Below are 26,561 nucleotides of genomic sequence, written 5' to 3' on the forward strand. Positions count from 1 at the left end.
CTTGGGCACGTGACTTTAGGAATGCACCGCCACATATGTGGCTGATCGCTTACCCTCCGACGCTCTGGCCAATTTCCTGGGGATGAACTTGAGGACACGACAACGACCATTACTTTGACAAAGACATACTTGCTCCGATCAACTTGGACCTGAACTTGAGACATCTACCCAACATCCTGTCTCTTTCTTAACGACTACTTTGAGACCCTTGAAGGGAACAGCTCCCGATCGGTGGAGCTGTCCATCCAGCCTCCACCATGCAGTCCCCTAACATGCTAACGAAGGTATGGGAGCTTCCTTTAGTTAGGAATTGATACTTACCTTTCCTAGTTTGAATCGAAGTCGTCGAGAGCCAAGGGAATCGCATTCCATCCGAAACGGTAAGCTCAATTCCTCCTTGAGAAGCCGTCAATAACAGGATAGGCCATGGATTCTGGTTTCGCTACACTCGTCGACTATCCAGCTATGGGATTATCGGATGGGAACTCTAATCGATCGTTTCGAAGAGCATGATGGTCCGGTTCGAGGGATTGACTTCCACAAAACCCAACCCCTCTTTGTTTCTGGAGGGGACGATTACCGTATCAAAGTATGGTCACATCAATCAAGACGTTGTCTCTTTACCTTGACGGGACATTTGGACTATGTTCGAACGGTGTTCTTCCATCATGAACTTCCATGGATCATTTCCAGCTCCGACGATCAAACCATAAAAATTTGGAACTGGCAAAACCGGTCACTCAGTATGTCTTCGACCAGGAATGGTACTAAAGGGTACTAACGGAATAGTTTGCACCATGACCGGACACAACCACTACGCCATGTGTGCCCAGTTCCATCCCAAGGAGGATTTGGTGGTTTCCGCTTCTTTGGATCAGTCGGTGAGAGTTTGGGATATCTCGGGACTTCGAAAGAAACACTCCGCACCGACCACGATGACCTTCGAAGAACAGATCGCACGATCCAACCCGAACCAAGCCGATATGTTTGGAAATACCGATGCAGTGGTGAAGTTCGTTCTTGAGGGTCACGATCGAGGTGTCAATTGGGTGGCTTTTCACCCCACACTTCCTCTCATCGTTTCCGCAGGCGATGATCGATTGGTTAAACTCTGGAGGATGAGTGAGACCAAGGCATGGGAAGTTGACACCTGTCGAGGACACTTTCAGAACGTTTCGGCCTGTTCGTTCCACCCACATCAAGACCTCATCCTCTCCGTTGGTGAAGACAAGACCATTCGTGTTTGGGATCTCAACAAGCGTACGGCGGTTCAATCGTTCAAGAGGGAAAATGATCGGTTCTGGGTGATTGCCGCGCACCCGGAGATCAATCTTTTCGCCGCTGGCCATGACAACGGTGTGATGGTTTTCAAATTGGAGAGAGAGAGACCGGCTTCGGCTGTCTATCAAAATCAACTCTTCTACATCACCAAAGAGAAGCATGTCCGGTCATATGATTTCTCCAAGAATATCGAATCTCCCTCCATGCTATCCTTGAAAAAGATTGGAAGTCCATGGTTGCCACCAAGAACCCTTTCCTACAATCCGGCGGAGCGAGCCATTCTTGTCACATCGTCTGCTGATGGAGGATCATACGAATTGGTTGCACTTCCACGGGATGCTACCGGAGCCATTGAACCGACCGATACCAAACGAGGTACTGGGAACTCTGCTGTCTTTGTGGCCCGAAATCGATTCGCAGTCTTCACAAAATCCAATCAGCAGATTGACATCAAAGACCTTGCCAATTCCACCACAAAAACGATCAAACCTCCTCCAGGAACGACCGATATCTATTTCGGTGGCACCGGATGTCTTCTCATGATCACCGCTACCTCTGTTGTTCTATACGACATTCAACAAAAGAAACAACTTGCGGAACTTCAAGTCAATGGAGTGAAATATGTGGTCTGGTCTAATGATGGACTTCATGCTGCACTCCTCAGCAAACACAATGTGACCATCGTTACGAAGTCATTGCAACAAATCAGCACTTTGCATGAGACGATTCGTATCAAGAGCGCAACATGGGATGATGCTGGTGTTCTCCTTTACTCGACTTTGAACCACGTCAAATATACTCTCATGAATGGGTATGTTCAAACCCAATATTCAAGCCACATACTGACGTTTTAGGGACAACGGCATTGTTTGTACACTGGATCAGACGGTTTACCTCCAACGAGTCAAAGGAAGGAATCTGTACTGTCTTGATCGATATGCGAAACCTCGAATCTTGGCCATCGACCCAACCGAGTACCGATTCAAGTTGGCCTTGGTCAAGAGAAATTACGACGAAATGTTGAACATCATCAAAACCTCGAGTCTGGTCGGCCAGAGCATCATTTCTTACCTTCAAAAGAAAGGATACCCGGAGATTGCATTGCAATTCGTGCAAGACCCACAAACTCGATTTGAGTTGGCACTTGAATGTGGCAATCTTGATGTCGCGGTCGAAATGGCCAAAGAACTGGATCGACCGAAACTTTGGACTCGTCTGAGTCTAGAAGCATTGGCACATGGCAATCATCCAGTGGTTGAGATGACTTACCAAAAGCTACGAAGTTTCGACAAGTTGTCTTTCTTGTATCTTGTGACTGGCGACAAAGATAAGCTTCGTCGAATGGCGAAGATTGCCGAACATCGAGGCGATACCAGTTCAAGATTTCAAAATTCTCTGTATCTGGGCGATGTACAGAATCGAGTCGAGTTGTTGAAGGAATTGGATCTATGTATGTTTTATGTTTTCAAGCCCGGTGCTTTGCTGACTTTTCAGATCCTCTTGCCTATCTTACGGCGAAATCGAATGGTCTCAGCGAGGAGTGCGAATCCATCCTTGAAGCCACCGGTATGACCGAGGATCAAATCAAACTTCCACCAATGGGCGAACCTACCTCCATACCGAAGCCGATCGTTCCAACGTTCACAAGTCCATGGCCTGCCAAGGTAACATCGACGTCCGCCTTCGAAACCGCTTTGCTTGGTCCAGGGGAGGAAGACGTTGTTGCAACCAATAGCGAGGATCTTGAGGACGAGCCCGTGGAGCTGGAAGAAGGCGATGATGAAGATGCTGCAGGATGGGATATGGGTGAAGTTGATGTGGACACTTCTGAAGATTTCATCAATGTCGAAAGTGCCGAGGCTGGTGCTGGTAGCAGTGAAGCCGACTTATGGACACGAAATTCTCCTGTTGCTGCCGATCATGCAGCGGGTGGTTCATTTGAGACGGCCATGCAATTGCTCAATCGACAAGTCGGTGCAGTGAACTTCTCACCCCTGGAAGATCGGTTCATGGAGATTTACCAAGCATCTCGAACTCTGCTTCCCGCATCCGTTGGTTTGTCTCCTCTGGTCAATTATGTTCGGAGGACCGTCAATGAGACCGACTCGAGAAAACTCCTTCCCACCATCCCAAGAGATTTGGAGCATATCACCACGGTGGATCTTGTTGCAGGGAAGACTCAAATGCGGACGAACAAATTGGAGGATGGAGTCCGTACCTTCAAGGGTATCCTTCATGATGTGATGCTCAATGCTGTTGGAACACAATCGGAAGTTTCTGAGGTTAGTATCCCCACTTCGATCCCCTCTTTAATCCAACTGACAATCCAGGCCAAACAACTCATCCATACTGCCGCCCAATACACACTTGCCATGTCCATTGAACTCCAAAGGAGATCCTTGACTGGAACAAGCACCGATCTCTCCTCTTTCTCCGATGAAACGAAGAAGCGAGCTTTGGAGTTGTCGGCTTACTTTACTGTTCCCGAAATGGAACCTAATCATGTCACACTTGCCTTGTTTGCGGCAATGAATTTGGCACACAAGAACAAGCAACTGTCTTCGGCCCTCAGTTTCGCCAATTCTGTCATTGAGAAAGGAACGAATGCTAAATTTAAGGAGAGCGTAAGTGTTTGCTTTGGTTTTTTGATCTGTACTTACACCCTACAGGCAAGGAAAATCAAGGCGATCTGCGAACGAAACCCCAATGACACCCTTGAAATCGAATTCGATCAATTTGCCGAATTCGATGTATGTGCTGCTTCATACACACCGATCTACAATGGGTCTCCAAGTGTTGCTTGTCCGTACGATGGGTCCAAATACCATCAAAAGTACAAGGGGACGGTATGTAAGGTTTGTGAGGTGGCCCAAATTGGTGCCCCAGCTAGTGGGTTGAGGTTAACGGTTTGATTTCATGGTCCTGGACGGGAGATCAATGATCATGTTATGAAGCATGTCAAGGCGCCGTATTATCAAATAGCGTTCTAATAGTTCAAACTCGACCATGTTTTCTCGAGCGATATTCATACATGCAGGTGGAGGTTGAGTCTGATGAAACAGTATGATTAGAACCAGGTAAATTCGGGCGTGTATCAGAGTGAGGACCGCATCGTTGAGCAGCGTTTTCAAGGTCCCCGCTTATGATGCGTTGATAATAATATGGTACTCTGTGCTTGTACCGGATCTAAGACTGGAATAAACCCAACACTTAGCCATTCTAATTCTATTTAGACCATCTTAGCTGTATGCAACGTGACGGAGCCGCAATCTCGCCAAACCCGCCAAACCCAATTCTTCGTCTTCATGTCTCGGATTGATATCCAATGCGGGCTTGCGGAGGGATTAGGCGGGGCTACACGTCTTCATCCCGTCTCCGAAGCGTGCTGTACCGCACAATAGGAGTCCCGAAAACTGCAGGGAATCATCCTTCCGAAAAACGGAATCGAAGCATTCACAGGCGGCCACATCATCTGCCACCAAGTTTCTGCAGAGTTGGTCCTCTTCTCGACCAATCTCAAGCACGCAAGCAAGGCGAACAAGGGCAAGCAAGCTGTTTAGGCCTTAATGCAGCTGTGAGTCGCATCTAGTGGACGTGGATGCTGGGCTGAATTTTAGCCACGTTGGCGCAGATTTCTTCTTCAACATTTTGTAATTTCGAACCAGCCGAGTCCTTTAAATCATCTGGTTCTTTCTCCTTTCCCTCTGATTTTATTCATGTGTGGCTTTCTCTAACCTTTTCACTACTACAACTTATTGAGAACGTTCTACGCCGATTGAAATAGCCCGGCACAACGTTGAAGACCCGTGGTTCATCGTCTTTCTCCTTATCGATCTCACGATCCCGAACCAGGAACTCATTCGAACCTGACCTTCATACAAAAAATGACTTTGATTCTACAGACCATTGATTCACCTATACCTCGATTTTTATGGTTGCGCAGTGCGCTTCGGTGTCGATAATTTATAACTGGATTGTTCGATCCTAGGATCACTGGTTCCGATTGAACTTGGAATGATCATTCGGGGCTTACGGAATGAAATCTAGGAAAATTCGAGGATGATAGCAATATGCGACACACTTCAAAAGCGAATTATCCCACAATGACGACCCATCGACCTTCGTCACCACCGACCTCTCCGGACGACTCATTTCATTCAACCAAGACTCGTCCCGCCATGGCTCTGAACAAAAGGCAGGCTGGCATGTTCCAGTTCAGTCATTCGCCTCCTTCCGATGATCCAGGTTCTCTACCTAGACATGTATCTCTTTGGGGTTCTACACAAGGTCCGGGATCCACTCACCGTTCTCCATCACAAATGTCAATCAGTGGTTCGGAAGCTGAAGATGAGGATATCTCCGACTCAGATGAGGATAACTCTGAGGATGTCGAGGATATCTCCGACTCATATGTCTCCGACTCAGGTGAGGCATTGGATGAAGACCTTATACATGAGGAACCTTTGACTATTCGAGATGCCATCCCTGAAATCGATGAGCACCTCTCCGATTCGTCAACTTCTTCACGGGATTTTCAACCATCGATCCATGTATTTGCGGATGGCAAACAACGATTCGCTACATTCACGGTTGAAGAAGTCCATACTGCCACCAATATTGCCGACGCCGAAGTTGTCCATCCCGATATCTCGGATGCTGAGACCGATCTCAATTCCAATCAAGATCGGAAGCGAAGAGAGAGCCGAGAGTTCTGTTCTAAGTTCTCTGGATTGCAGTGCCATGAAGAACATTCCGATGACAGCACCGACGGTGAAGACACGGAAATTCAACGTCGTCGACTTGAACGACAAAAACGCTGGAGTCAACGATCATCTTATCAAAAGCGAACATACACCGAGAGTCTTGGTTCTTCAGGTAGTGATCGTGCCAGTTGTGAGATTGATCGAGATATGGTGGATGGACAAGGGATCAGTCGTAGCGAGAGAAGACTACGACGTCGTATTCGTGGACCAGGTGACACTAGTCGCTTTAGTCTCAATTCAGTCGATGAAGAAGTCTTCAACTTCTTTCAACAAGGAGCTCTCCTTGCGGAGGAACCCGATGAATGGGATTTGAATACCGATTGCCCGTCAGGATATATGGGGGTAGAAAGAATAGCTGATTCGATGGATCGAGCATGGCAGGAGCTTCCATTCTGGCGGGTTGATCCGATGGTTATTGATGATCTGGAAACCTAAAGCTTTTATTTCCTTTGTTTCTTTCTTTTCGGCCGACACGGCTCCGAGACACACCTTGACACAATTGGACTCTTGTTGGTCAACGTCGCGTCAATGTTCATCAGGCACGGTACAGGAGGCCTTAAAAGCAAATGAGGATGATGGAACGCCTGATATGATCATTTTGATGGATGAAGAGATTCATGAGGTATAAGACATGAACCATGAGATGCATGGATACAGCTTGGGGCATCAGCGACTTTCTCATATTACATTGTCGCTTTCTCGTTGTGGCTCATGGTTGATGAAGAGATATGGGGTATCAGTTTGGTTCATGGTTTATGATATGGCAGGTAATGGGTTTCTCTTCCGGAAAGATACCCTAGACTTGGATGTCATCAAGGCAATCAGTGTTTTCTTCTAAAATATCATTCCGTATGGATTCGGATTCCGGCTGTATGAATCGGCATAGAGTTCTGATTTGGCACTCGATGTTCCGTCCGGCTATTCTAGTATCCATGTGCCTAACCGATGTTAATGATGGAGGATGATGATCTATTTTGGGATTTGGGGGCTGCTGACAGGAAATCGACATTGAATAACAGGGGTGTGGTGAGAGGCTGTGTTTTGTTGGACGTTGGTGTTGATTGGTTCAATTCTTCAAACATCCCGTTTTCAACTTCTCGGCTTCTTCTCCGACCGAAACACCAACTTTCCTTGACTTTGGTCGAATCATACTCCCAATTTCGACAAGGAGGTGGATATGTCTAGATCGTTACCAACCATCCACAACCCAGGAATAGAATTAAACCTTGAGCAGATCGAACACGGCCCCAATCTCCCGGATCGAGATGTATTGCTCCATGGCTGTACTTGCACTGCCTTTGTATGTTCTGGAATTTGATTAAAGTTTAAAGTTTAAGCGTAGAGAATAAGCTTAGTTTAGCGCTATGTTGGTCCCCATAGAGTGGCGCTGTCATACAACCGCCTGCTTGTTGCTATCTTAGCATCCAGCGTCGAACAGGGCATAAGCGCGAAGATGGCCTTGTACCTGACGGTCCGCCTTAAGGTGAGTTTGGATGACATTTCGGACAAGACAGTAAGCTATATAAGAGTGCTGTCTCCGCCTCTAGATGATTTGAATTCATTATCACCAGCCAGTCCTACCGACCAGATACTAGATATTCTCCAGTCTTCTCTCACTTATCTACTCTTACTCATCTACAATCAGTCAACACTATGTCTTTCACCATCATTAAACTCCTCATCGCTGCACTTGCAGCCGGTGCCACTGCTGCTCCGCAGCCAATCAGTCTTCGACAACCCCGTTCTGCCTCTGCAATCTCCCCTATCCCTCCAGCCCCTTCAGTCGACTTCACCAAGCTCCTAACCCAACCCACTCTAGTCGATCGCTTCAAGCAACTTGTCACTCGTGACGGCAAACTTCTTCCTGAAGACGAACTACGTAGTGTCGTTTCTTTCGACTTCAACCCTCCGAAACCTGCACCAGGCGCGAAGGGAGGTGCCGTCAACCTCGCCAACACCAAGAATTGGCCCATCCTCGCCGAATCAGGAATTTCCGTTGCTGTTGGATTCCTCGGTGCTTGTGGCATCAACACCCCTCATGTCCATCCACGAGCTGCCGAACTTCTTACCGTCACTAGTGGTGAGGTGGACTTCGGTTATATCCTTGAGAACGGACTTGTCGATGCCGGTGAAAAATCGGAAATCGTTGGCAAACTTGGCCCACTTCAGGCCGCTTTGTTTCCTATGGGTAGCATCCATTATCAGGTCAATCCAACCTGTAATGATGCTACTTTCGTTGCTGCCCTCAACAATGAGGACCCCGGTGCATCTCAGATTGCACAGAACTTTTTCGGTTTGGATGGCGAGACAATCGAGGCGGTCCTCGGTTTCCCGGAACAATTTGATGGAGACCGTATTGAAGAATTCCGCAGCAAGATTCCTGCTAATGTTGCCCGTAACGTCGAGCAATGTTTGGAGAAATGCAAGATTCCCAAGAGGAAGTAATGCCACTGTGAGATAGAATCTTGATTTTTGGAGCATCAAGTCAATAGCGAGCATCGTCCTGGCGTTCCAATTTCGATGGGTGGTTTGTTTCTAGAACTACCGAGCCATTTACAGCTGTTTTTATTGGAGTCAGCGGTCTGAGTGCTCTATTGAAATACCCCTTTTAATTCTAGAGAATTCCATCCAGTTTCTCCTTCTTGTCCTTGTGTTACAACAATAAGTCTGATGCCATGTATTGTGCACTCCACAGTACCGGACCCAATCCAATGATATTCACGTTTGAGATAGGAAGTTATCAGATCTTTTTCGTCTGAGTAACCACTATAACTGTGTCTCAAGGATAGGGCAACAGAAGGAGTTGACCGTTCGCCGTTGACGGTCACTTGAACCAAAATTGAGTCATCTTTTCTTCGCAAAGACCGATCAAGTGCGCGGGATTGCTTTCCAAGGTGCCTAGCGGCATAGGGGTTTTCGACTGGACGTACCTCCATCCCAATAAAATTGCGAGGGTGAGAAACAGAACAAAGAGTCGAACTCTGGGAGAAGGAGACCTAGAGGCACCACATGGTGAGGCGATTGGCGAGGTTCCAATCCGGACTTTTGCAGGGAACCACGGGAGGTCTTGATCAGCGGCTGCCGGCTAGCAGTATCATATCGATATTCTTGGAGAATACAAGTACCCTTAAAGTAGTACGTCACCTCTGCAAATTTGTATAGAACAAATGAGTGGACGTCAAAATAAAACCTTTTCTTTGAAACGCGAACCGTTAGTACGGGAAGTCCTTATTAATTCAACTGATCATAGTAGGAAACCTTTGCTTGTGAGTGGTGACACCATCGTACCCTTAACTATAGAAAAGTCAATCTTCAACCTCATGATCTTGAGTCTTGGCTGGTTCCCCGATCATTGCCTGATGTTGTCGAAGATCACCGCCATTATTCACATTCTGACCGTGAACCCCGCAAAACACCAACTGAATGGGGTCATTCGCCGATGTGGGTGTCGATCTCCCGGTTGTCCTCCAATCGCCTCTCACGACGCTGTGCCTGAACACACCGTCCGGAGCAACTAACCTCTTCTCATCGATGGACCGATTTCCATCGTGATCCGTGACGATTAAATGTCGAGGTGGACTCTGCAGGGGAACATTCGTGGACAAATCGATATTGATGTGTTGGCAGCAATTCAGCAGAATGACTTCGAACAATAACCAGTATGGATATCAAAGACATTCTCTACCATCTCCAACCAATCCTTCATGATGCTGACATGGTTTACATCCAAGGCAGAGTTAGACAAGGGTCCTATCCTCTGACGACTCGCCATGGTAGCTATTCCCACTACAAGGCGGAAGATCTGCCAGCTTTCTAACGCGACTGGTTCGGTTTCGTTGATGATCCCCAGTTCATTTTAATGGTCACATCGACCTGCAACTGTAGGACCTCGTCCGGCTCGACCACGGTTGACTTTGATGATCTTTCCGAGATACAGATGGCTCCGTACCCTGGCATGCACTTTAAGCTGGAGTTTTGGTTAAAGTCCTTCTATTCGCCTAGTTCTGATTTTGTAATCTGTCAAGTCTTTCTTCTGGCATCGATGATCAGCTACTCTGTGGGAATATTAATTTGGTAAAGAGAACGATTAAAGGCAATCTATCAATCTCAACTCTCCAATCACGATGTTGATTCGCGCCTTTGGTGTAGCTCTAGGGGCAACTCTTCTTTCTAATGTTATTGGAGCTCCAGCTGAGTATGTCGAGACTAGATTTCAACTACACTCAAGAGACTAACGTATACAGGTTCACCAACTTCAAACGCCAAGACGGTAATCCGTTGAAGTTCGACTATAACAACAAAGTTCAAGGTGTTAACCTTGGTGGTTGGCTTGTACTTGAACCTTGGATTACTCCATCCATTTTTGAGGAGTGGGCAGATAACCAAATCGTGAAAGACGAATACACTTTCAGTCAAGCTCTGGGTAAAGATGAAACCTTCCGTCGATTGAACGATCATTGGAATTCGTGGATTACCGAAGATGACTTTCAGCAAATCGCTGCGGCTGGGTTAAATCATGTCCGAATTCCGATCGGATATTGGAGCGTCATCTCTCGTGATGGCGACCCTTATGTCCAAGGGGCATATGAATTCTTGGGTCGTGCTCTCGACTGGGCACAAGGTGCCAGTCTTATGGTCATCATCGACCTCCATGGAGGTAAGCAAAGAATTGAGCCGGGAGGATGGGACTGACATGTTTAGCTCCGGGCTCACAAAATGGCTTTGACAATTCCGGACAAATTGGGTCTGTCGATTGGACTCAAGGAGATACTGTCAAACAGACTTTGAATGCTATAGCGAAAATTCGCGATGATCATGCCGACCATCCAGCCGTTGGTGGAATTGAATTACTCAATGAGCCTCTTGGACCCGTCTTGAATATGGACGTTGTCAAACAGTTCTATATGGATGGTTGGGGTCAGCTCAAAGGCTCACATGTGGTTGTACCATTCTCCGATGCTTTCATGGGAGTTGATAATTGGAATGATTGGGGTGACGGTATGTGGTCCCTGATGGTTGATACTCACCACTATGAGATCTTCGATGGACAGATTGCCTTGTCTCCTGATGAGCATGTCCAGTCCGCTTGTGGGTTCGGAAATCAAATGGCTTCGAACAATAAATGGACAATTTCTGGTGAATGGACGGGAGCCATGACCGACTGTGCGAAATGGTTAAATGGTCTTGGGAGAGGAGCAAGATATGATGGTACCTTGGAGGGTGGCTCGTCATACGGCAGTTGTGATGGGAAGTATGTTGGGAGTGTCGCTAGTTTGAGTGAAGCGGATCGATCGAATATCCGGAGATATATCGAAGCACAATTGGATGCTTTCGAGAAAGCTTCGGGTTGGATCTTCTGGACCTGGAAAACCGAGGGTGCACCGGAATGGGATATGCAAGACTTACTTGCTGGCGGACTTTTCCCACAGCCCCTTTCCGATCGTCAACGTAAGTCAATCCATTCAACATTCGGACATAACTAACTGTTGTAGACCCAGGACAGTGCGGTTAGACAAGACTCCCTGATGTTGGGAAGGCCTGCTTGGTTAGACATGTCATTATTTACGAAATATAAAACCACAATCGTTTCCGCTATCTAGTCAACGGTTGACAAAGAATGTCTAGATAGGGAGGACCATCCGCTAGACTTGTGTATGAGTGTCAGCTCTGCATGCTCTTTCATTCTCTGAATCAGAATTTTGCCATCATCTGAAGATTCACAGGACTTATTGCCTTGCCAGTCTCAAAGAAACTTAGAATATTCTCCATTCCCAAACGTTCAAAACCGATATGAGATTCTAGAGAGGCACCAGCCGTGTGTGAGAGAAGTTCCACGTTCCTCATCTTCACCAACCTCGGGTTGAGGACGGGTTCATTGAAATGAACATCCAATCCGGCTGCCGAAAGTTGACCCGACTCCAACGCTTCGATGAGGGCATCCTCATCCAACAATTTTCCTCTTGCCACATTCACCAAACGACTACCTCTCTTCATCATGCGGAAGTGTTCTTGAGATAGTAGTTGATCGCCGTTAAATGGTGTTGCAATCAAGACACAGTCTGCCTTTCCCAACATCGTCTGGAGGGAGTGGAATTCGGCATCGATGCTCTTCTTAATATCCATACGCATCACGTCATGGTAGATGATTCGCATACCAAAACATTGCTGTGCTTTTTGCGCAACACGAAATCCAATCCGACCCAAACCAATGATCCCAAGAGTTGAACCAGATGGATTATTGGATATGGCAGCAATGTTGCGATTGGCATCAACGAATTCGGAGACGGAGAGCGAACGAGCTGCTTGACTCGACCAAGAAAACAATCGATACGTGGATAGGATCAACCAAATTGCAGCATCGGCTACTGACTCGGTACAAGCAGATGCTGCATTGCAATATACGATGCCTACGAAGGTTAGTTCGAGATACTCTTGGAAGAATCACTTACCATGATCGGCCATCACCTTCGTATCAACCCAATCGAATCCTGCTCCGGCACTGGCGGATATTTTGCAGGAATTTGGGAGAAGAGAGATCAATTCACGGTCCCACTTCCCCATCTCCCCTCCGGTATTCCAGAATGGGCGATATATTGCCACAAAGTTCCCAAACTTTTTCGTTTTGAGGGCTTTTATGAACGCCCCACGATCCATCTTGTAACTTCTTCTGATTTCAAATCTCTCCTGTAGTTTCTGGTATAGATCATGATTCCACTTGATATCATCTCCAAGATGGAGAATAATCGGCTTCGACTCCATCTCTTGTGGCTTTGGAGTAGAATTGACTTACGGAAAGGCGGTCTGAGGGTAACTAGCTAAGAAAGCAATGGTCACAGGTGGAGTTCCCGTCCTTCTGATACCCCATGACTCATCCTTTCGCCTCATATGTAGAACGGACATCTTTGACGACAATGAATCCCTTGAGGATTAGACCGGCTTAGAGCAAAGATCTGGACAAATCGATCGAGTAATTCTTGAGTTGTGATAGTCGAACAGGACGTGGGAAATTGTAGTCAGGCTACAAGGCAACAATTCCGTTTTCGCGACATCCATCTTCGCGACTTCGCCTCTCAGAAACAACTCCTGTCATTCAACCAAGATCATCCGCCGAGAACTCATCAAGAACCATCGATATTCACTCCGTCACCGAGAACCCATCAAGAACCGATCATGGGAAAGAAGAAGAGGAATCATCCCGATGTCGAAGATGTCCTGTCACGACCTTGGTGCTACTATTGTGAGCGCGATTTCGATGACTTAAAGATCCTCATATCTCATCAGAAGGCTAAGCACTTCAAGTGCGATAGATGTAATCGTCGGTTGAATACCGCTGGAGGTACGTTGATCCCATGACTTTACGCGCATCGCTAACCTCTCAGGTTTGTCCGTTCATCTGAATCAAGTCCACAAAGAGACCCTCAATGCCGTTGACAATGCCCTTCCCAATCGACAGGGCTTGGATGTGGAAATCTTTGGGATGGAAGGTATCCCGGAGGATGTCGTCAACTCACACAAACAACGCGTCCTTCAACAATACTACGAAGCTCAAGCCGATCGTCAAGCACAAACCGGAAACCCAGCTCCTGGTGCAAATGCTCCAAAGAAACCGAAATTCGAATCTCCATCCGATTTGAAGAGGAGATTGGCCGAACACAAAGCTAAGAAAGCTGCCGAAGCCGCTGGAAGTAGTGGTGATGTAACACCGTTACAGGGAGCTCAAAGTCCAGCCGCTGCTACTCAAAGTCCGGTTCCTTTCGTAAGTCGATCGCTCTAGATGTTGAGCAGATACTAACTCTTCCAGCACCCGCCCTTCCCTTCACACCAAGTACCTCATATCCCTCCCCAAACCAGTCCTCCTCCCTATGGACAGTTTCCGCCTTACGGTCAGCAAGCTTTCCCTCCATCTTGGGTTCCCGGAATGCCTCAAGTCCCTCCCATGCCCGGTGGATACTCACCAGGTCAATATCCATCCATCTCCCCCCCATTCCAAGGACATCCGCAAGTCCTTCGACAAAATCTCCCAAATGCCCCGGGACTTCCACAAAGACCCGCCTTTGGCGCTCCCCAGGTGAATTCATTTCAGTTTCAGCAAATGCATCAAGGCCATGCTCAACCATCTTCACCGGGCCCTAACCAGACCCAGGGAGTCAATGGTCACAACGCGGCCGCTTTCTCCGCGTCAGTTGATGAACTGATTGCTAGCACCAAACAGGAAATGGACAAATCCAAACCAAGTGCAACGGAGAAATCAAAGAAAGACTTCCGTTTGGTTTATTCGGATAATGAGGTTAGTCCGGAGGAGAAGATGGCAACCCTTCCAAGGTACGCATTCGTTCCAAACAACAAACCAGAAACCGTCTTGGGGGATGTGGAGGGTAGTGTGACGGGTCCTGTGGTAGGTCCAGACGATGTCATGGACAAATCAGGTTGATCCGGTTGCTTCAGAGGCGATGGAAAGTGCTCACTTAGTACTCCCGACTCCCTACGACACGAGATCATAGGCCATCGGAGTTGCAGATTCATTATGGGATATGGTCAGTCAGTCCATCGGTGTTCATAGTTCTTGCGGGAACTGATTCTTCATTCAAGTTCTGGTCCGAAGGATGGATGGAATACCGTTTGTAAGTCGATTGATACAAATTTTCAAGCCTTTTCATGATTTCCACATCTGTGTCGTTCCACCGGCATTTGCGCTCAGTAGTGGCATGATTTCCTCACCTTTCTATAAACACCATTGAGGATGCAGCATTGCATTGGTAATATTGTGATTGTGCCTCTAAAAGACCAGCCATTGTATGGCGTGGTGGAAGAATGGGAAAAATCGGTGTCAGAAACCTGATTTTGAAGGCATTCTATACCTCTCTCACTCCTTCGAGTTCCTCGAAAATGGTGTCTACCGCGCCCTCGGCTCCTTTCAACACCGTTTCCAGCGTTCGGATGTTGATGAAGATCGGACATTCCGAGATATTGGCCACCGCTGATTCGAACCATTCATTTGCGGTTGGAAATGCGTTCTTGGATATTAACGCAAGAGAATAGAACGTATTAGAGGCTGATCGGATTTAGCTCGGCATCCAACTTGTCAGATGAGTGATGATACATCGCCTCTCAAAACGCGTGCGGGAGATGAGGATCCCAGTCTGCGCGATGAATGCGACAAGGGCTTTGGTGAGTTTGGATGGATTGCCCTGGTAATTATTAGCGTTGAGTTCTTTGACCCGCTTTATGCAATCGTACCATGTCGATGATGCGTTCACGCCCTAGTGTACTGTCTTCGAGTCGATCCAGCGTCATTCTCGGGCTCATCCTCGTCCTCATCCTCGTCCTCACCCTTATCCGCCTCGCTGCCCTCGTCCCCCTGGTTTGTACGGCGCGTCCTCCAGATCCTCCGGCTCCTCTGGTTCGTTCAGTGCGTCCTCCAGGCCCCCCGGCTCGTCCGGTTCGTCCTTCGATTCGTTCTCCTCCAGGTCTTCTTCTGTCTCATCTTCATCCTCTTTGTCTAGCTCGTCGGCACCTCTAGCATTTTGCTTGTCCGGTTTGAGGGACCTCGAACTACCTTGAGGACAGCAGCTTTGTCGATGTTAAGGTCGGAAAAAACAAGGTCAAGTGCGATGCCAAGCACATCTTGAGTGGCTCGTTCGATTGATGGCCGCGTCTGGTTCGTGTTCCTGGCTCCCTAATGTTGTCTTGCGGCCGGGGTGATTGCATTTTGTAGCTCAGCATGCGAAGCGCTTGGTTGACTTGCTGCAATTGGCAAGCGACTGTCATGTGGGATAGGAAGAGTGGTGATGTGATCCCTAGATTTTCTACCCGATTCTTCTCTGGAAGTCGAGGACGTCTTGGGACAACATCGTAGGTGTCCGTTAGCCCTACATATTCTTTGATATGGCGAATGTTGGCCGCGGTGGCGTTTAAACCTTTGTTTTTGCCGCGTGCCATTGCTGATGCTTGGTGGAGTGGTGATTGGATCTGGGGTTTTCTGGAGAAATCGACGCTACGGATTGCAAGAAGCCCGTCCCGATGACAAGGTTGATGGGGGATGGATTGAAAGAAAACAAGAAGTTGTTCTAAGGACTAAACTTATGTCGGCAGCAACGTCGAGATGATTGATGAGATGAATCCCAATGGGATAACAAGAAGCCTGTCCTAGGGACAGGGCTTAGAAGATGATGGGGCAACAAGGAACCCGTCCGATGGACTGGACTTACAATACGAAGGGAAAACAAGAAGACCGTTCTATGAACAAGGACTTGACTATGGATATCCGTGCAGATATGATGGCGGTGATTGGAAAGTGATGGTGGAAAATGTAAGCTGAAACCTGGCTATCCATGTGAGTGAAACCTAACAAAAAACCCCACAGCTCAGTTCTCAAAATTCTGCCTATTCGGACTTAATATCACTTCACTTTGATTTATCCACAGATTCCACTGGACACCCTATGTATCTGCCCGACCAGGCGGGACGGATCGTTCCGGGATCCAGGAAACCGGAATCCTCAAGTTCTACTGGTATGGATAAATTGCTCGACTAGACGATGGGTCGACAGGCACGGTGAGTTCCAGCATGATTTCCCGAAGGAATCGATGGGTGGTACGTCTATGAACAAGTGTATTGCGTCACCAAATTCATCATCAACTCCTCTCATCATCCCTTCTGTTTGCATGTCCCGTTTGCATCTTCGGTATACAAATATTCTCCAAGTCCCCCGTCTTTCAATATTCTACTGCAGCTCTGAATTGGAGTTCTGAATTGTCCTTGACTTTGCAATGCTCCTTGAATCGCGAATATACTCTGCATAGCCATTTGCTTGTTCAATGTATCTAGTAGAACCTTCGTATATTGTCGCATTGGGTTGTCGAGTCATTATCTCATCGAGCAGACTGGCATCCCGATTTCCTGCAGCTGATCTTGAAACCTCACTTTCTAACAACATACTGTCATGACGTGACAATCCTTTCTGTCTCATTACCCCATCCACCGGAGTTATATTTACGATATACGATTAAATGTCTTGTCTTATCTTCATCCACCGGTTCTATAACTCCGCGAATCATAACCCCAACCCGTGGACCCGTTACTCAGTCGACTCGATCCATTGTTAAGCTTAGACATAGTGTGGGATTCTTCTCCCGTCCGTTGATTCGTAAGCTCAGCCATAGTGCGGGTTTCTCACTCTTCGGGAAAGCGACTTCTCCCTTCCCGATGTCAAAGCGGGGTTGTATCAAACTTCAGCCAGATATGACGAGACAAAACTGACGCAAGACCGCCCAGACAGGAGGATTTCCGAGCTGGAAACGAAAGTGAAGGTGAATCTGGCCGACAAGGTCAGATATTGGGCAGAGGCTGGACCAGCAGGGGAAACCTGCGATTAGTGTTGGGCACCGGGGATAGCAATCCCACCGATTATGAAAGGATCAGGCGGTGCGCATTCAGCAACTTGAGATAGTTAATCAAAAAGTCTCGATGCTGGGGCCAGATTGGCTGGCGCGGCCGGCAGAGCTTGCGCGACGAGATTTCAAGAGGCGAATATCGAGCATGGAAAGGTCAAGGGCAATTATGAGTTAGAAGATGCTACCCATCAACTACAGATGGAGCTAACTGATCAATTGTTAACGGTTCAGGCGGTACAGATTCAGTCGCGGGTTCAATTATGCACGAGAATGGTGGAGGGCAGTAATTGATCATATCTCCGGAACTTCGGTGATCAGCACACACAGTCGGTATGCTCTTCGTATTCCGAGTCAATTCATCGCTGTGTAGTATCTTTTCGTTTCTGTTACTTCTGGTCAGTCGGTTTGTTGGGGTGCTCTTCTCGATAGAGAGCTTGTATTTCGATTCTTTATCCGAGTTAAGAGGCCGATGCCGTGCAGTTCCTCGAGAGTACTATCCTCAGGCAGCTCCACCAGTCGACATTAGAATCAAGAAGGTTTTTGTCGGAATGGTGGTACGATGCTGCCTGGTGATCTCTGGCGGGCCGAAATGGGATAAAGGGCATGAGCGTACTGCCGTGTGTATGTATCTTCGATCCGATACTGCGCATTGTTAACATTATATTAGGCCAGTCATGTGGGACTCATAATCGGCCCTAATAGTTTAGGAGTGATATCCCGACGAGGCACCATGTGCTGGGGCTCCTAGATCATTCGTGCGAATCGACTGATTAGTGTCATGGGCCCAAACCACGAAGGATTTGGTAAGCTGGTAACGCTATTGAATTGCTAAAGAGAAAAGGAAAAGATCTCTCTCACGATCTACTATGTACATCTGTGAGCAAACGGTCTACCTATCCTTCCTGCCTTAGGCCGCAAGGCCACAATACACAGACTGGGCGAAGCCCAAGACTGTCACAATTAGAGGCGGGTTAGATCAACCACAATATAGTTGCATCAAAAGGGGGAAGGCCATCAAAGCAGGTCGCATAGATATATGTACAGGGTTCTTTGTTCTTTGCATTGATTCTCACTTCATCTTAGTGTCTCCAATGGTTTCATATTCCGTACCACTGCTTTCACACGAATCTTTGCTACCACTCCGGCCAAACTGCTTGAGAAGTCTTCCTGCGAAGAGCGAACATCACAGTAATGGTTGTTCAGCAACCATGGCCTGAAATTAACAGCTTCCGTTTTCGAAAGTCTGCTAATTCCACTCGTATAACTATCACAAAGTTTCCATGCCTTGCTAGTTGCCAATTTGCTGGTTTACATTGTGACTGGTGAATGGAGGACGTAGCTTTTAACGGTCGGCAAGCCAACAGTAGTTGGTTATTTTCATTAGCTTGGAAAACACATTGATTATGTGTATTCACTGAAATTCTGTGTTGAAAATTGTCCATCGTGAGTATGGTGAATTGCGCTGAAGTAAAACCTCCTAGTTTCCACCTGTCCGTAGACTTTACTTCTTCATTCTTTCAATATTTTTCCACTTCTTTAAGAAGAAAATTCTACAGAAGCCCGCGAAGTCCAACTGTACGCGTCCACGTCGCCGCGGGTGAAACATTGATGGAGAAGAGTTCTCTATTGATGGCTAAGTGCAGTGGCGATGAGAGAGACGCACGCGTTGCGCGTGCAGGTCGCAGGCCTTGAGCGTGGTATCGCCATACCACCAATACCAGCACGACTGTGTCTACTGACTCCGCTTAGACACGGTGTCCTTTCATTAAGGGAGGCCTCTTGAGGGATATAAAGGGATACGAAAACCATCCGATAGGGGTCTATCTAGCTCGCAGCTGGATCCGGAAGCCTGACTTATCATTAGGTAGATGAGGACGCGTCCTAGGCCTCTAACAGGACATCCTCAGGCTCGCCTACTCTGGGGTTACGCGTGAGCAACGAGCTGCGTGTAGCGAGGGTTTAGAATAATCCTAATTCTAAAGAACTGTCACGGTCGTACTTTTCGTGCTTTGAGGCGTTAATGTATTGTTGCCTTATGGCCTGATACGGATGCCTCACGATACGATCGGTGTTGTGAGCACCTCAAGGCCTACTTATCATCGCTCACACAGCGGCATGTACTTAGATCTTCCTTCCTCCTTCGTAGATTGATTCTCGTATATCGCGAATTACAGAGTTTCACCTCATCCTTTCGTAGCCTGACAGTATCCATCTTCTAACTTCAAAAACCATTCCGTCTATAACTTTTGCTTCTTCGGTGCTGGTCTCAGAATGCACTGTTGGGTCATATTCGCCACTAACTTCGTCCCTGTCTTATCAAAGAGCCTCGACTCGGTGTACGTCCTCGCATGGTCGGCAACTATCGTTCGCCATTCTCTTAGGTGCCACTTACTGAGGTCGATTTCAGTGACATATAATCTTAGGGCGAAGTCAAGCGTCGAGCACGGGCCGGCTTCATCGAACCACATGGCGTTATGCGCCAACGGAATGAACGACAGCGCCCCGTCCATCATGAGCGAAAGTCCGCACACGTTCTCGGCTTGGGTTTGAGTCGTTCCAACATGTCGGAAATAGTCGGCAGATGTCTTCTCTGTAACATCCAGATCATCCTGGCTGGTCTTCAACCACTTCGCCGCCCCAAAGGTCTGGCCCATGACTCCTTCTGGCGTGGTGCGCTGTTCGAATTGAAGTTTCTTGACCAGCCCAAATTCCTTCTTCAACCCTTCTGACACTCCCGGTGGGAGTAATCCCTTCTCTTCCATCTCTAGAGCGGTTTGATCGTGCGGCTTGCATATCTCGACTGGAGAGTATTGCCTGAATGGCTTGACAGAATACTGGAGCAGCGCCTCCGGTTCCGGGGCTTGGAAATCCGCAATCATGATCATCACCTTCCGCTCAGTCTTCTCCAGGTTTTCCTTCACGGCCTTCGTGAGGGTTTCGTAGGGAACAGCGTTCGTGCTTTGGCTCAAGTCTATGACGCGAGTTGCAAATGATCTCGTGTCGCGCACGCGTCGTACTCGCGCAATGAACGGCCGGTCAACCAACGAAGGGCCCAAGAAGCTTCCAGTTGCAGAATAGAGGGCGTAATTTGGGCCTACGGTTTGGAAGGCCGCGTGAAGCGAGGCGGAAATGGTACAGCCGCCGTACGCGATGCTCTTCGAGTTGGCCATTTGATCTGGAGGAATCACACTGATGAACTGATCATCTCCAATCGACCGGAGAGCTAACTGGGCGCTCAGCGATTTTGGTGCCAGCTCAACAGCGTGGGCAGCCATCTTAACGAGGGATTCGAGAGTGATGAGATAAGGATAACGCGAAACTAGTCCAAAACTACCGGATCGATGAAAAATCTCCCCGTGACTTCAGAAATATATGTAAAGGGATGTATCACTTGTATGGGAAATGGGAAATATATTAAATTTACGGACGTATTCCGTCACTAACTAACTTCCGGTTTGCTGAGACGGCGAAGTTCGGACTTTGAACGTTGCTGGAAGGGGTTACAGCAATTATCTAATGAGAAGCCACTAATGGGCAGAGTAACAAGTTGGAGATAGGCGGCAAGGGGCCCATTCTAATAATATTTTGGTTAATCTCTCAGTAACTTGAACCTTCTTGATTACCATTCACACTTCATCTTTCTCACCGCATCGGCTAATGCAATGGTGTTAGCCGGCTATGAGAGATGAATCTCATTCTACGGCAGCTAGCCATCTTTTCATGTAGAAGCCAGGCTTCTGCGATCATCATGGAGTTACAAGGCCTAACCCGTAGAGTTGCACAGCATCCACTGTGCGCCCAGGCCTTCTTGACCGGGGGGTGGTCGGATGGTCTGTGTAGGCCGATGGCCGGCCTGGCGAATAGGTGAGCATTATTACGGAATACATTTCTATATACGGTACATATTTCTAAGCTGGGGAAGCCTTCTTTGTTTACATCGAAGAAGGTTGGACGCTGAATCAACCCTTAACCTAATCAGGCTTGGGCTCTCAGCCTTAGCGAACCAAGGGTTTCAACCCATAACAATCCGCTTCACAGTCGTACCAAGTTCCCTCTTCGTCCGCCGCCAATACTGGTCCCTGAACTGTACAGGGCCGATAGTTCCGAACCTAACGGCCGTAAGAAATGCGGCGGTCTATACAAGTGTGATGAGGAAGCCAATAGGGAAGATGTCTAGTGTCACGCCTGGCAAGACCAAAGACGTAACGGTCGCAGCCAGCGCCGATACTGAAGCTTGGGTCGCGGGGTCGATCGTGCTCGTGCCCTAGTTTGCGAAGACGCCGGACATAAAGCTGGCTTCGGTGCTAGATAGCGTAGTATTGACTACAGCCTGAGTGACCGCACGCGTCGTAGATAGCTCTTCTTCTTTAGCTTTGCAATAAATGAAAGTGGTTCTCGTAACTTCTGCGATCAAACCGTCTCAACGGTTAGATATATCAGCGGTTTAGAATTCAATCGGGAAATTTCCTCGATCGTTTTGCTTAATTAACAGTTGGTTAGCGGTTGTGTCGCATCACGCGTGGGTGATGATTAAGCACGTTTGCTTCTTTAGCTCAGTTGCTGTAGAGTCACAACGCAAGTTGGTCTTGACGATTCCCATTGTCTCTCCAAAAAGGAGATCTAGCTAGCAAAACAGTTGAAGATAACTGGGACATATCATAAGGGCAATTTTGGTGCGTCATGGCCTGGGTTATTAGGCAAAAATGCCAAGACCTTAGTTCTTCACACATAACACCCATCGCGGAAATGGTACTCTTATTGCCTGTAACTAACAACAATAACAGTAGCAGTAGCAGAGAAAGTATGGATATCCATGCGTACGCGCATATTTTTATGTTTAACCATCTTGGTTGAGATCTTCGGTAGGGACGGTAAGCTGTTAGATATATCGACTTATAAGTAACAAGTGACAAGTGACAAGTGACCAAAGTCAACTTGTTGTATTGAAATCCCGACTACCCAAGGTACAGCATAATAGGGTGAGCCTTCTGAGATAGAGATTCGTACGTAGGTGGAATTTCTCTTTCTAAAATAGGAATTCGTACGGAAGGGGTGATTCATTTGACTCAGTAAGGTGTAGTTATAAGTCTAAGCTTCTGTCCTATGGATACTCGATTCCTCCTTTTCCCTCTCCTCCTCCTCCCCTTTCTCCTTCTCCTCTTCCTCTTCCTTCTTCTCTTCCTCTTCCTTCTCTTCCTGATTCTCTTGATCCTCCTCTTCGTTTTACTTCCTCCTGCTTGATTCCAAATTAATTTATTATCGTACGAGCACCTCCTCTATCAATCTTAGAGCTTATCCAAGTAGATTACTCTTTTTTTAAGCAATCTCCTTGTAGAGATGATGTAAACTCCACTTTGATCTCGTACGCACCTCTTCTAACCGTGTTACCGCAAGGAGAGCTGGTATTCTCTTCGCCTCAGATACTGTACGGATATAATCGATAATAGCTTTTCTACGACTATACCACGTCTTCTCTGAATCTTTCTGTCGCCATAAGGCACCATAACTTAACTCTAACGCTTGTACGGAAGGATTAGGTGCAAATCCTTCAAACCACTCTCGCCAGAGTTGATCAACGGTTTCTACCGTACGAGACATAGTATAGATTGGCTCTCCATTCTCTTTAATCGGCCGATCAGGTAGCGGTGGTACAGTCGAAGGGCTGGCGGCCAATAGCGGTAGAGCTGAAGAGGTGGTAGGAGTAGAGCGTGCGATAGAAACCGGAGTTTCTATTACCGGCGTTGAAGGTATTCCCGTGCCGGGAGCGGCCGTCCGAACCGCTGGCAATGGATCCTGGAGTAAGGATAAGTGTCCTACATTAAGGTAAAGAGGTGTTCTGCCACTGAATACATCATCTAGAACCGTACGCTGGCGGCACTGTTCCGTACGAAGAGAGTCGAACATCTCTTGTAATCTTTGTCCAATATTGGTCTCCATCACACTCAACCGATCTGCAATTATCGGAACAGCTTATCGTACGAGTACATCTTGCGGTTGAACTACTTCAGCAGCAAGAGTTTGCCTCATCCTCCGCATAAAGTCAAGGTACTCCGGATCAGAGAAGATCGGATGCTGGAAGAGAGGGTGGTGTGGAAACTCATCGCGGATTAGTACGAAGTCCTGAAGAAGCACCGTACGAAGATAATCAAGTAGCCGGAGGAAGGCCTTTCCAGCAAGGTCATTCCGATCTCCCTCACCCTGTTCTTCTAACTGGTGATCCTCACGCACGGTGCTCTCATTCTGTTGGAACCGCTCGATCCACTCGTCCACCCATGGCCAGATCTTCCGTACGAGAGTCTCAGGAGGCAGGACCTGTGCTCGCGGAATGAAGTAGTCTCCTCGGCCGCTGGGAGAGAAGCCAGCGGCTGCTCGTACGAACTTTCGGGGAATGTGGCTGAGGTATGCATTCGACATGGAATCCGAATTCCATCGTCCAGCTCTCTGAATCTGAGATTCGCTGACCCCAAGTATCTCCGCATGCTGAGCACCTTGCTTTCGTCCGGCATGTGTCTTCTTGTATGAAGAGATCTCATAGCGGTCAAAGATCTCATTGACCTACTGCAGCTGAGTAGCGTACGAGAGAGGATGGGTATTCTGGCCACCTTTCAAAATCTTCGTCCGATACTAATCTGAGCGCTGCTTGAAGGTCGGCGGCGGTTCTTTCTCAAGGTCCCAGCGGAAGAAGAGGTAGAACGCCAGTTGAGAGACTAAACATTTCCAATGCTCCTTGTGCCGTACGGTAACACCATACTCTAGCTTCCCAAAGGCGTTTGTCTTCCCGTTGTCTATAATCATACAGAGAACACGGCAATCTGTTGCTCCTTCATTCTGCAGCGGGACGGCGAAGAGATCAGGCAGTTCTCCGTTTCGTACAGTCTCCCCACGCAGAAGCATGTTATGCGAGAAGAGGAGATCGACTGCCGTACGAAGCCATCCGCTGTAGACCTGCGACGTCGGTCTCTCTCGCTTTCTTTCCTTGCCTGCCCGGACAGACGTTTCAGACGCCTCGGGCTGCCAGCAGCCTCGTATACATCGTACGAACTCTTCTTCTGAATAGCCGTCGAGCAGTGTGCCAGTACCGCGATCAACGTACTCTTCTCGCTTGCGGGCCACCTCGGCCATCTTACGCTTTTGCAGCAGCTGCTTCAACGCATACGACCGGGCGGGGACATTTTGGTTCTGAAGAAGGCTGTACTGCACTTTCCACAGCTCCATAATTGCAGAGACGTACGTTTCAATCGATCGAGCTCCGAGCGTTTGTACGATCGGATTGCCATCTGCGCCCGTACGAGGCTGCTTCAGCCTCCGGCCTGGCTGGGTCGGCTTTGCTATACGACCGATAACCTCTTCTTCTAGAAAGAGGATAATCTTTGGACTGGTAACGAGGATACCGTCGCTGCACTGGTTCTTCTGGCACCACGCCTAACCGAATTAGCCTCCTCCTTCGTTAGATTCCCCGTACGAAAGCGCTTCTCACAATAAACTCTTGCTGTCGTGGCTCATATATTCTCCTTGTATTCGTTACTCGGCCATCTGGTGTTGCAAGGGCTCGTTGTGTCGCTGCATTTAAACGGTTATTCAGCTCGATCGTATGCTCTATAGAGAGCTGCGAGCTAGGAGGCATTTCTTCACGGTCTGATGGCAGTACTTAGTAGGAACAACTCGAGTAAATTATCTCTATATTATTATCGAGACAGGCTCGTTCTATCGAGAGAGGAGGGGAGGGGAGGGGAGAGGGGAAAATGCCTGAGCTAAGCACCACCAAGTCACAGCTATACCGTATAGAGCGATAGTTTCCACGGACGCTTTACTGAAAAAGGCTTAACGCTGCGCGATTTCTTCGCCAGTAACCCAGCCACCACGAAGACTTTCAGATAAGTGCATATCAACTAGGTGGCTCGGTGGTTGGTTGCGCAAAGGCTGGGTTATCATGCGCCTTGGCACGCCATAACCCGTGGCGCTGACCCTTGATAACGGTTGGTTAACGGTTTAGTAGGCAAAACGTCGGCTAAGATTCGGCTTAGCTTCGGGGGTTCCTATTAATCCGGCTCCTACCATAACTCTACGATGCTCTCCTAGACCTAATCATACGGGTAGACACGTTATAAATGAGATGAGCTTCTTATATAAGACTCAGATGACCTATAACCACTCTTAAACTCGATATTTGAGATGGATAACACTGCTGCTGGCATAGACCCGGCGCTGTCCGGCTCCCATGTTGGAGCGGAAGATGATGAACTAGGTCGTCCAGTATGCTCCGCACACTGCCTTTCTTATATAAATTATATAGGAAGTCCAGTCTCTGACGCATTAAGTAACCCGAGGATTTCCAATCCTACCTCCGTAACCCGAAGAAACGGGTACGAGCGAAGCGCCATCACCACGCCGAAGCCGTCAGTGAGGACAATGCTCGCGTTGCGAAGCTGTCCAGATCAACGAGGTGGAACCATTTCTTTTTCCACAGCTGTTTTGAGGAAAACAAGTTGATCCAGAATGTGTACGGATCTGTGACGGCGGATGACGTCGAGTGGCGAGAAGCGCATGACTTTATTCATGCCTGGTCCAAAGGCTTCAAGTTTGAGACTATCAGGAACATGAAGGCTAGCTATACGTCTTACTAAGTTGTTCTTTTGCTAATTTCGCGTAGAGTTACGTTAAACGGCTCATCGAAGAGGATACAGTGGCTGCATCAATTGCAGTAGATAAATTTACCAAATTTATCGAGTCGGAGTCGGTTTTTTCGTCCGTTAACTTCTTTAACGTTTTCGGCTACATGCATGAATACCTAGATTACGACGGGTCTTCCACTTCTGGGAAGTGGTACTGCAGGAGCAAGTTTCCCCTATTCCCCCTAGTTCTCTAGTTCTCCGCCTATTTCGCATATTTCTCCTATTTCTCCTATTTCTCTTGCTTTTCCTACTAGTTCTCTTAGTTATCCTAGCTTTGAAGCTCGCTAACTGTAATAGGCGTGTTTGCGAATCTTGCGGGTGAGGTGCGCCGGTGGATTGAGGATGGCAAAGATGAGAATGCCAGGCAGCGGCTGCTGCAATTTTACGACGAGATGGTTGCTTATGAAGCATATACGCCATATAAGCGTAAAGACCTCTTTAAAGAGGCATTT

The 26,561-nt window shown here is 47.8% G+C and overlaps 9 protein-coding genes across 9 annotated transcripts; 6 read left to right on the forward strand and 3 right to left on the reverse strand.

The window, feature by feature from the left end:
* Positions 1-108: 108 nt before the first annotated feature.
* Positions 109-4,514, forward strand: P152DRAFT_423733 (Coatomer, alpha subunit). Its single transcript, XM_033677214.1, has 8 exons — positions 109-284; positions 331-380; positions 424-743; positions 790-2,092; positions 2,136-2,731; positions 2,776-3,563; positions 3,612-3,905; positions 3,951-4,514. The coding sequence occupies exons 1-8, from the start codon at positions 258-260 to the stop codon at positions 4,191-4,193; spliced, it is 3,621 nt and encodes a 1,206-aa protein (XP_033530708.1). The 5' UTR covers positions 109-257; the 3' UTR covers positions 4,194-4,514.
* A 596-nt stretch (positions 4,515-5,110) lies between these two features.
* On the forward strand, positions 5,111-6,734 carry P152DRAFT_175595 (uncharacterized protein). Its single transcript, XM_033674133.1, has one exon. The coding sequence runs from the start codon at positions 5,352-5,354 to the stop codon at positions 6,477-6,479; it is 1,128 nt and encodes a 375-aa protein (XP_033530709.1). The 5' UTR covers positions 5,111-5,351; the 3' UTR covers positions 6,480-6,734.
* An 810-nt stretch (positions 6,735-7,544) lies between these two features.
* P152DRAFT_461938 (RmlC-like cupin) lies at positions 7,545-8,673 on the forward strand. The gene has a single exon (XM_033680234.1). It carries the CDS (start codon positions 7,698-7,700, stop codon positions 8,487-8,489), a length of 792 nt encoding a protein of 263 aa, XP_033530710.1. The 5' UTR covers positions 7,545-7,697; the 3' UTR covers positions 8,490-8,673.
* Positions 8,674-10,015: 1,342 nt separating this feature from the next.
* Positions 10,016-11,646, forward strand: P152DRAFT_175612 (glycoside hydrolase). Its single transcript, XM_033674134.1, has 4 exons — positions 10,016-10,239; positions 10,289-10,701; positions 10,746-11,492; positions 11,537-11,646. The coding sequence occupies exons 1-4, from the start codon at positions 10,169-10,171 to the stop codon at positions 11,554-11,556; spliced, it is 1,251 nt and encodes a 416-aa protein (XP_033530711.1). The 5' UTR covers positions 10,016-10,168; the 3' UTR covers positions 11,557-11,646.
* Positions 11,647-11,652: 6 nt separating this feature from the next.
* Positions 11,653-13,134, reverse strand: P152DRAFT_175630 (uncharacterized protein). The gene is made up of 2 exons (XM_033674135.1): positions 12,494-13,134; positions 11,653-12,451 (listed from the first exon to the last, which is right to left on the reverse strand). The coding sequence occupies exons 1-2, from the start codon at positions 12,801-12,803 to the stop codon at positions 11,736-11,738; spliced, it is 1,026 nt and encodes a 341-aa protein (XP_033530712.1). The 5' UTR covers positions 12,804-13,134; the 3' UTR covers positions 11,653-11,735.
* Positions 12,798-14,709, forward strand: P152DRAFT_461941 (uncharacterized protein). The gene is made up of 3 exons (XM_033680235.1): positions 12,798-13,380; positions 13,424-13,800; positions 13,846-14,709. Exons 1-3 carry the CDS (start codon positions 13,215-13,217, stop codon positions 14,473-14,475), a joined length of 1,173 nt encoding a protein of 390 aa, XP_033530713.1. The 5' UTR covers positions 12,798-13,214; the 3' UTR covers positions 14,476-14,709.
* Positions 14,710-15,376: 667 nt separating this feature from the next.
* On the reverse strand, positions 15,377-15,983 carry P152DRAFT_476840 (uncharacterized protein; the record flags this gene model as incomplete). The annotated part of the gene is made up of 2 exons (XM_033681541.1): positions 15,377-15,614; positions 15,667-15,983. The coding sequence occupies 2 exons, from the start codon at positions 15,981-15,983 to the stop codon at positions 15,377-15,379; spliced, it is 555 nt and encodes a 184-aa protein (XP_033530714.1).
* A 3,555-nt stretch (positions 15,984-19,538) lies between these two features.
* On the reverse strand, positions 19,539-20,868 carry P152DRAFT_461945 (Thioesterase/thiol ester dehydrase-isomerase). Its single transcript, XM_033680236.1, has one exon. The coding sequence runs from the start codon at positions 20,710-20,712 to the stop codon at positions 19,675-19,677; it is 1,038 nt and encodes a 345-aa protein (XP_033530715.1). The 5' UTR covers positions 20,713-20,868; the 3' UTR covers positions 19,539-19,674.
* Positions 20,869-25,503: 4,635 nt separating this feature from the next.
* P152DRAFT_461946 (uncharacterized protein) lies at positions 25,504-26,561 on the forward strand (the record flags this gene model as incomplete). The annotated part of the gene is made up of 4 exons (XM_033680237.1): positions 25,504-25,690; positions 25,759-26,040; positions 26,088-26,271; positions 26,407-26,561. Coding segments are annotated over exons 1-4 (702 nt in total), but the record flags the coding sequence as incomplete, so codon positions are not given.

The sequence above is a fragment of the Eremomyces bilateralis genome (assembly GCF_010015585.1).
Source record: "Eremomyces bilateralis CBS 781.70 unplaced genomic scaffold P152scaffold_28, whole genome shotgun sequence".
NCBI lineage: Eukaryota > Fungi > Ascomycota > Dothideomycetes > Eremomycetales > Eremomycetaceae > Eremomyces > Eremomyces bilateralis.

Coding starts and splice junctions, on each gene's coding strand:
- P152DRAFT_423733 (XM_033677214.1), top strand. CDS start 258: ATGCAGTCCCCTAACATGCTAACGAAG. Junction 3,564..3,611: donor CACAATCGGAAGTTTCTGAG/GTTAGTATCCCC, acceptor CTGACAATCCAG/GCCAAACAACTCATCCATAC. Junction 3,906..3,950: donor ATGCTAAATTTAAGGAGAGC/GTAAGTGTTTGC, acceptor TACACCCTACAG/GCAAGGAAAATCAAGGCGAT.
- P152DRAFT_175595 (XM_033674133.1), top strand. CDS start 5,352: ATGCGACACACTTCAAAAGCGAATTATCCCACAATGACGACCCATCGA.
- P152DRAFT_461938 (XM_033680234.1), top strand. CDS start 7,698: ATGTCTTTCACCATCATTAAACTCCTCATCGCTGCACTTGCAGCCGGT.
- P152DRAFT_175612 (XM_033674134.1), top strand. CDS start 10,169: ATGTTGATTCGCGCCTTTGGTGTAGCTCTAGGGGCAACTCTTCTTTCT. Junction 10,702..10,745: donor CATCATCGACCTCCATGGAG/GTAAGCAAAGAA, acceptor TGACATGTTTAG/CTCCGGGCTCACAAAATGGC. Junction 11,493..11,536: donor GCCCCTTTCCGATCGTCAAC/GTAAGTCAATCC, acceptor TAACTGTTGTAG/ACCCAGGACAGTGCGGTTAG.
- P152DRAFT_175630 (XM_033674135.1), bottom strand. CDS start 12,803: ATGGAGTCGAAGCCGATTATTCTCCATCTTGGAGATGATATCAAGTGG. Junction 12,452..12,493: donor GAAGGTGATGGCCGATCATG/GTAAGTGATTCT, acceptor TAACCTTCGTAG/GCATCGTATATTGCAATGCA.
- P152DRAFT_461941 (XM_033680235.1), top strand. CDS start 13,215: ATGGGAAAGAAGAAGAGGAATCATCCCGATGTCGAAGATGTCCTGTCA. Junction 13,381..13,423: donor TCGGTTGAATACCGCTGGAG/GTACGTTGATCC, acceptor CTAACCTCTCAG/GTTTGTCCGTTCATCTGAAT. Junction 13,801..13,845: donor CTCAAAGTCCGGTTCCTTTC/GTAAGTCGATCG, acceptor TAACTCTTCCAG/CACCCGCCCTTCCCTTCACA.
- P152DRAFT_461945 (XM_033680236.1), bottom strand. CDS start 20,712: ATGGCTGCCCACGCTGTTGAGCTGGCACCAAAATCGCTGAGCGCCCAG.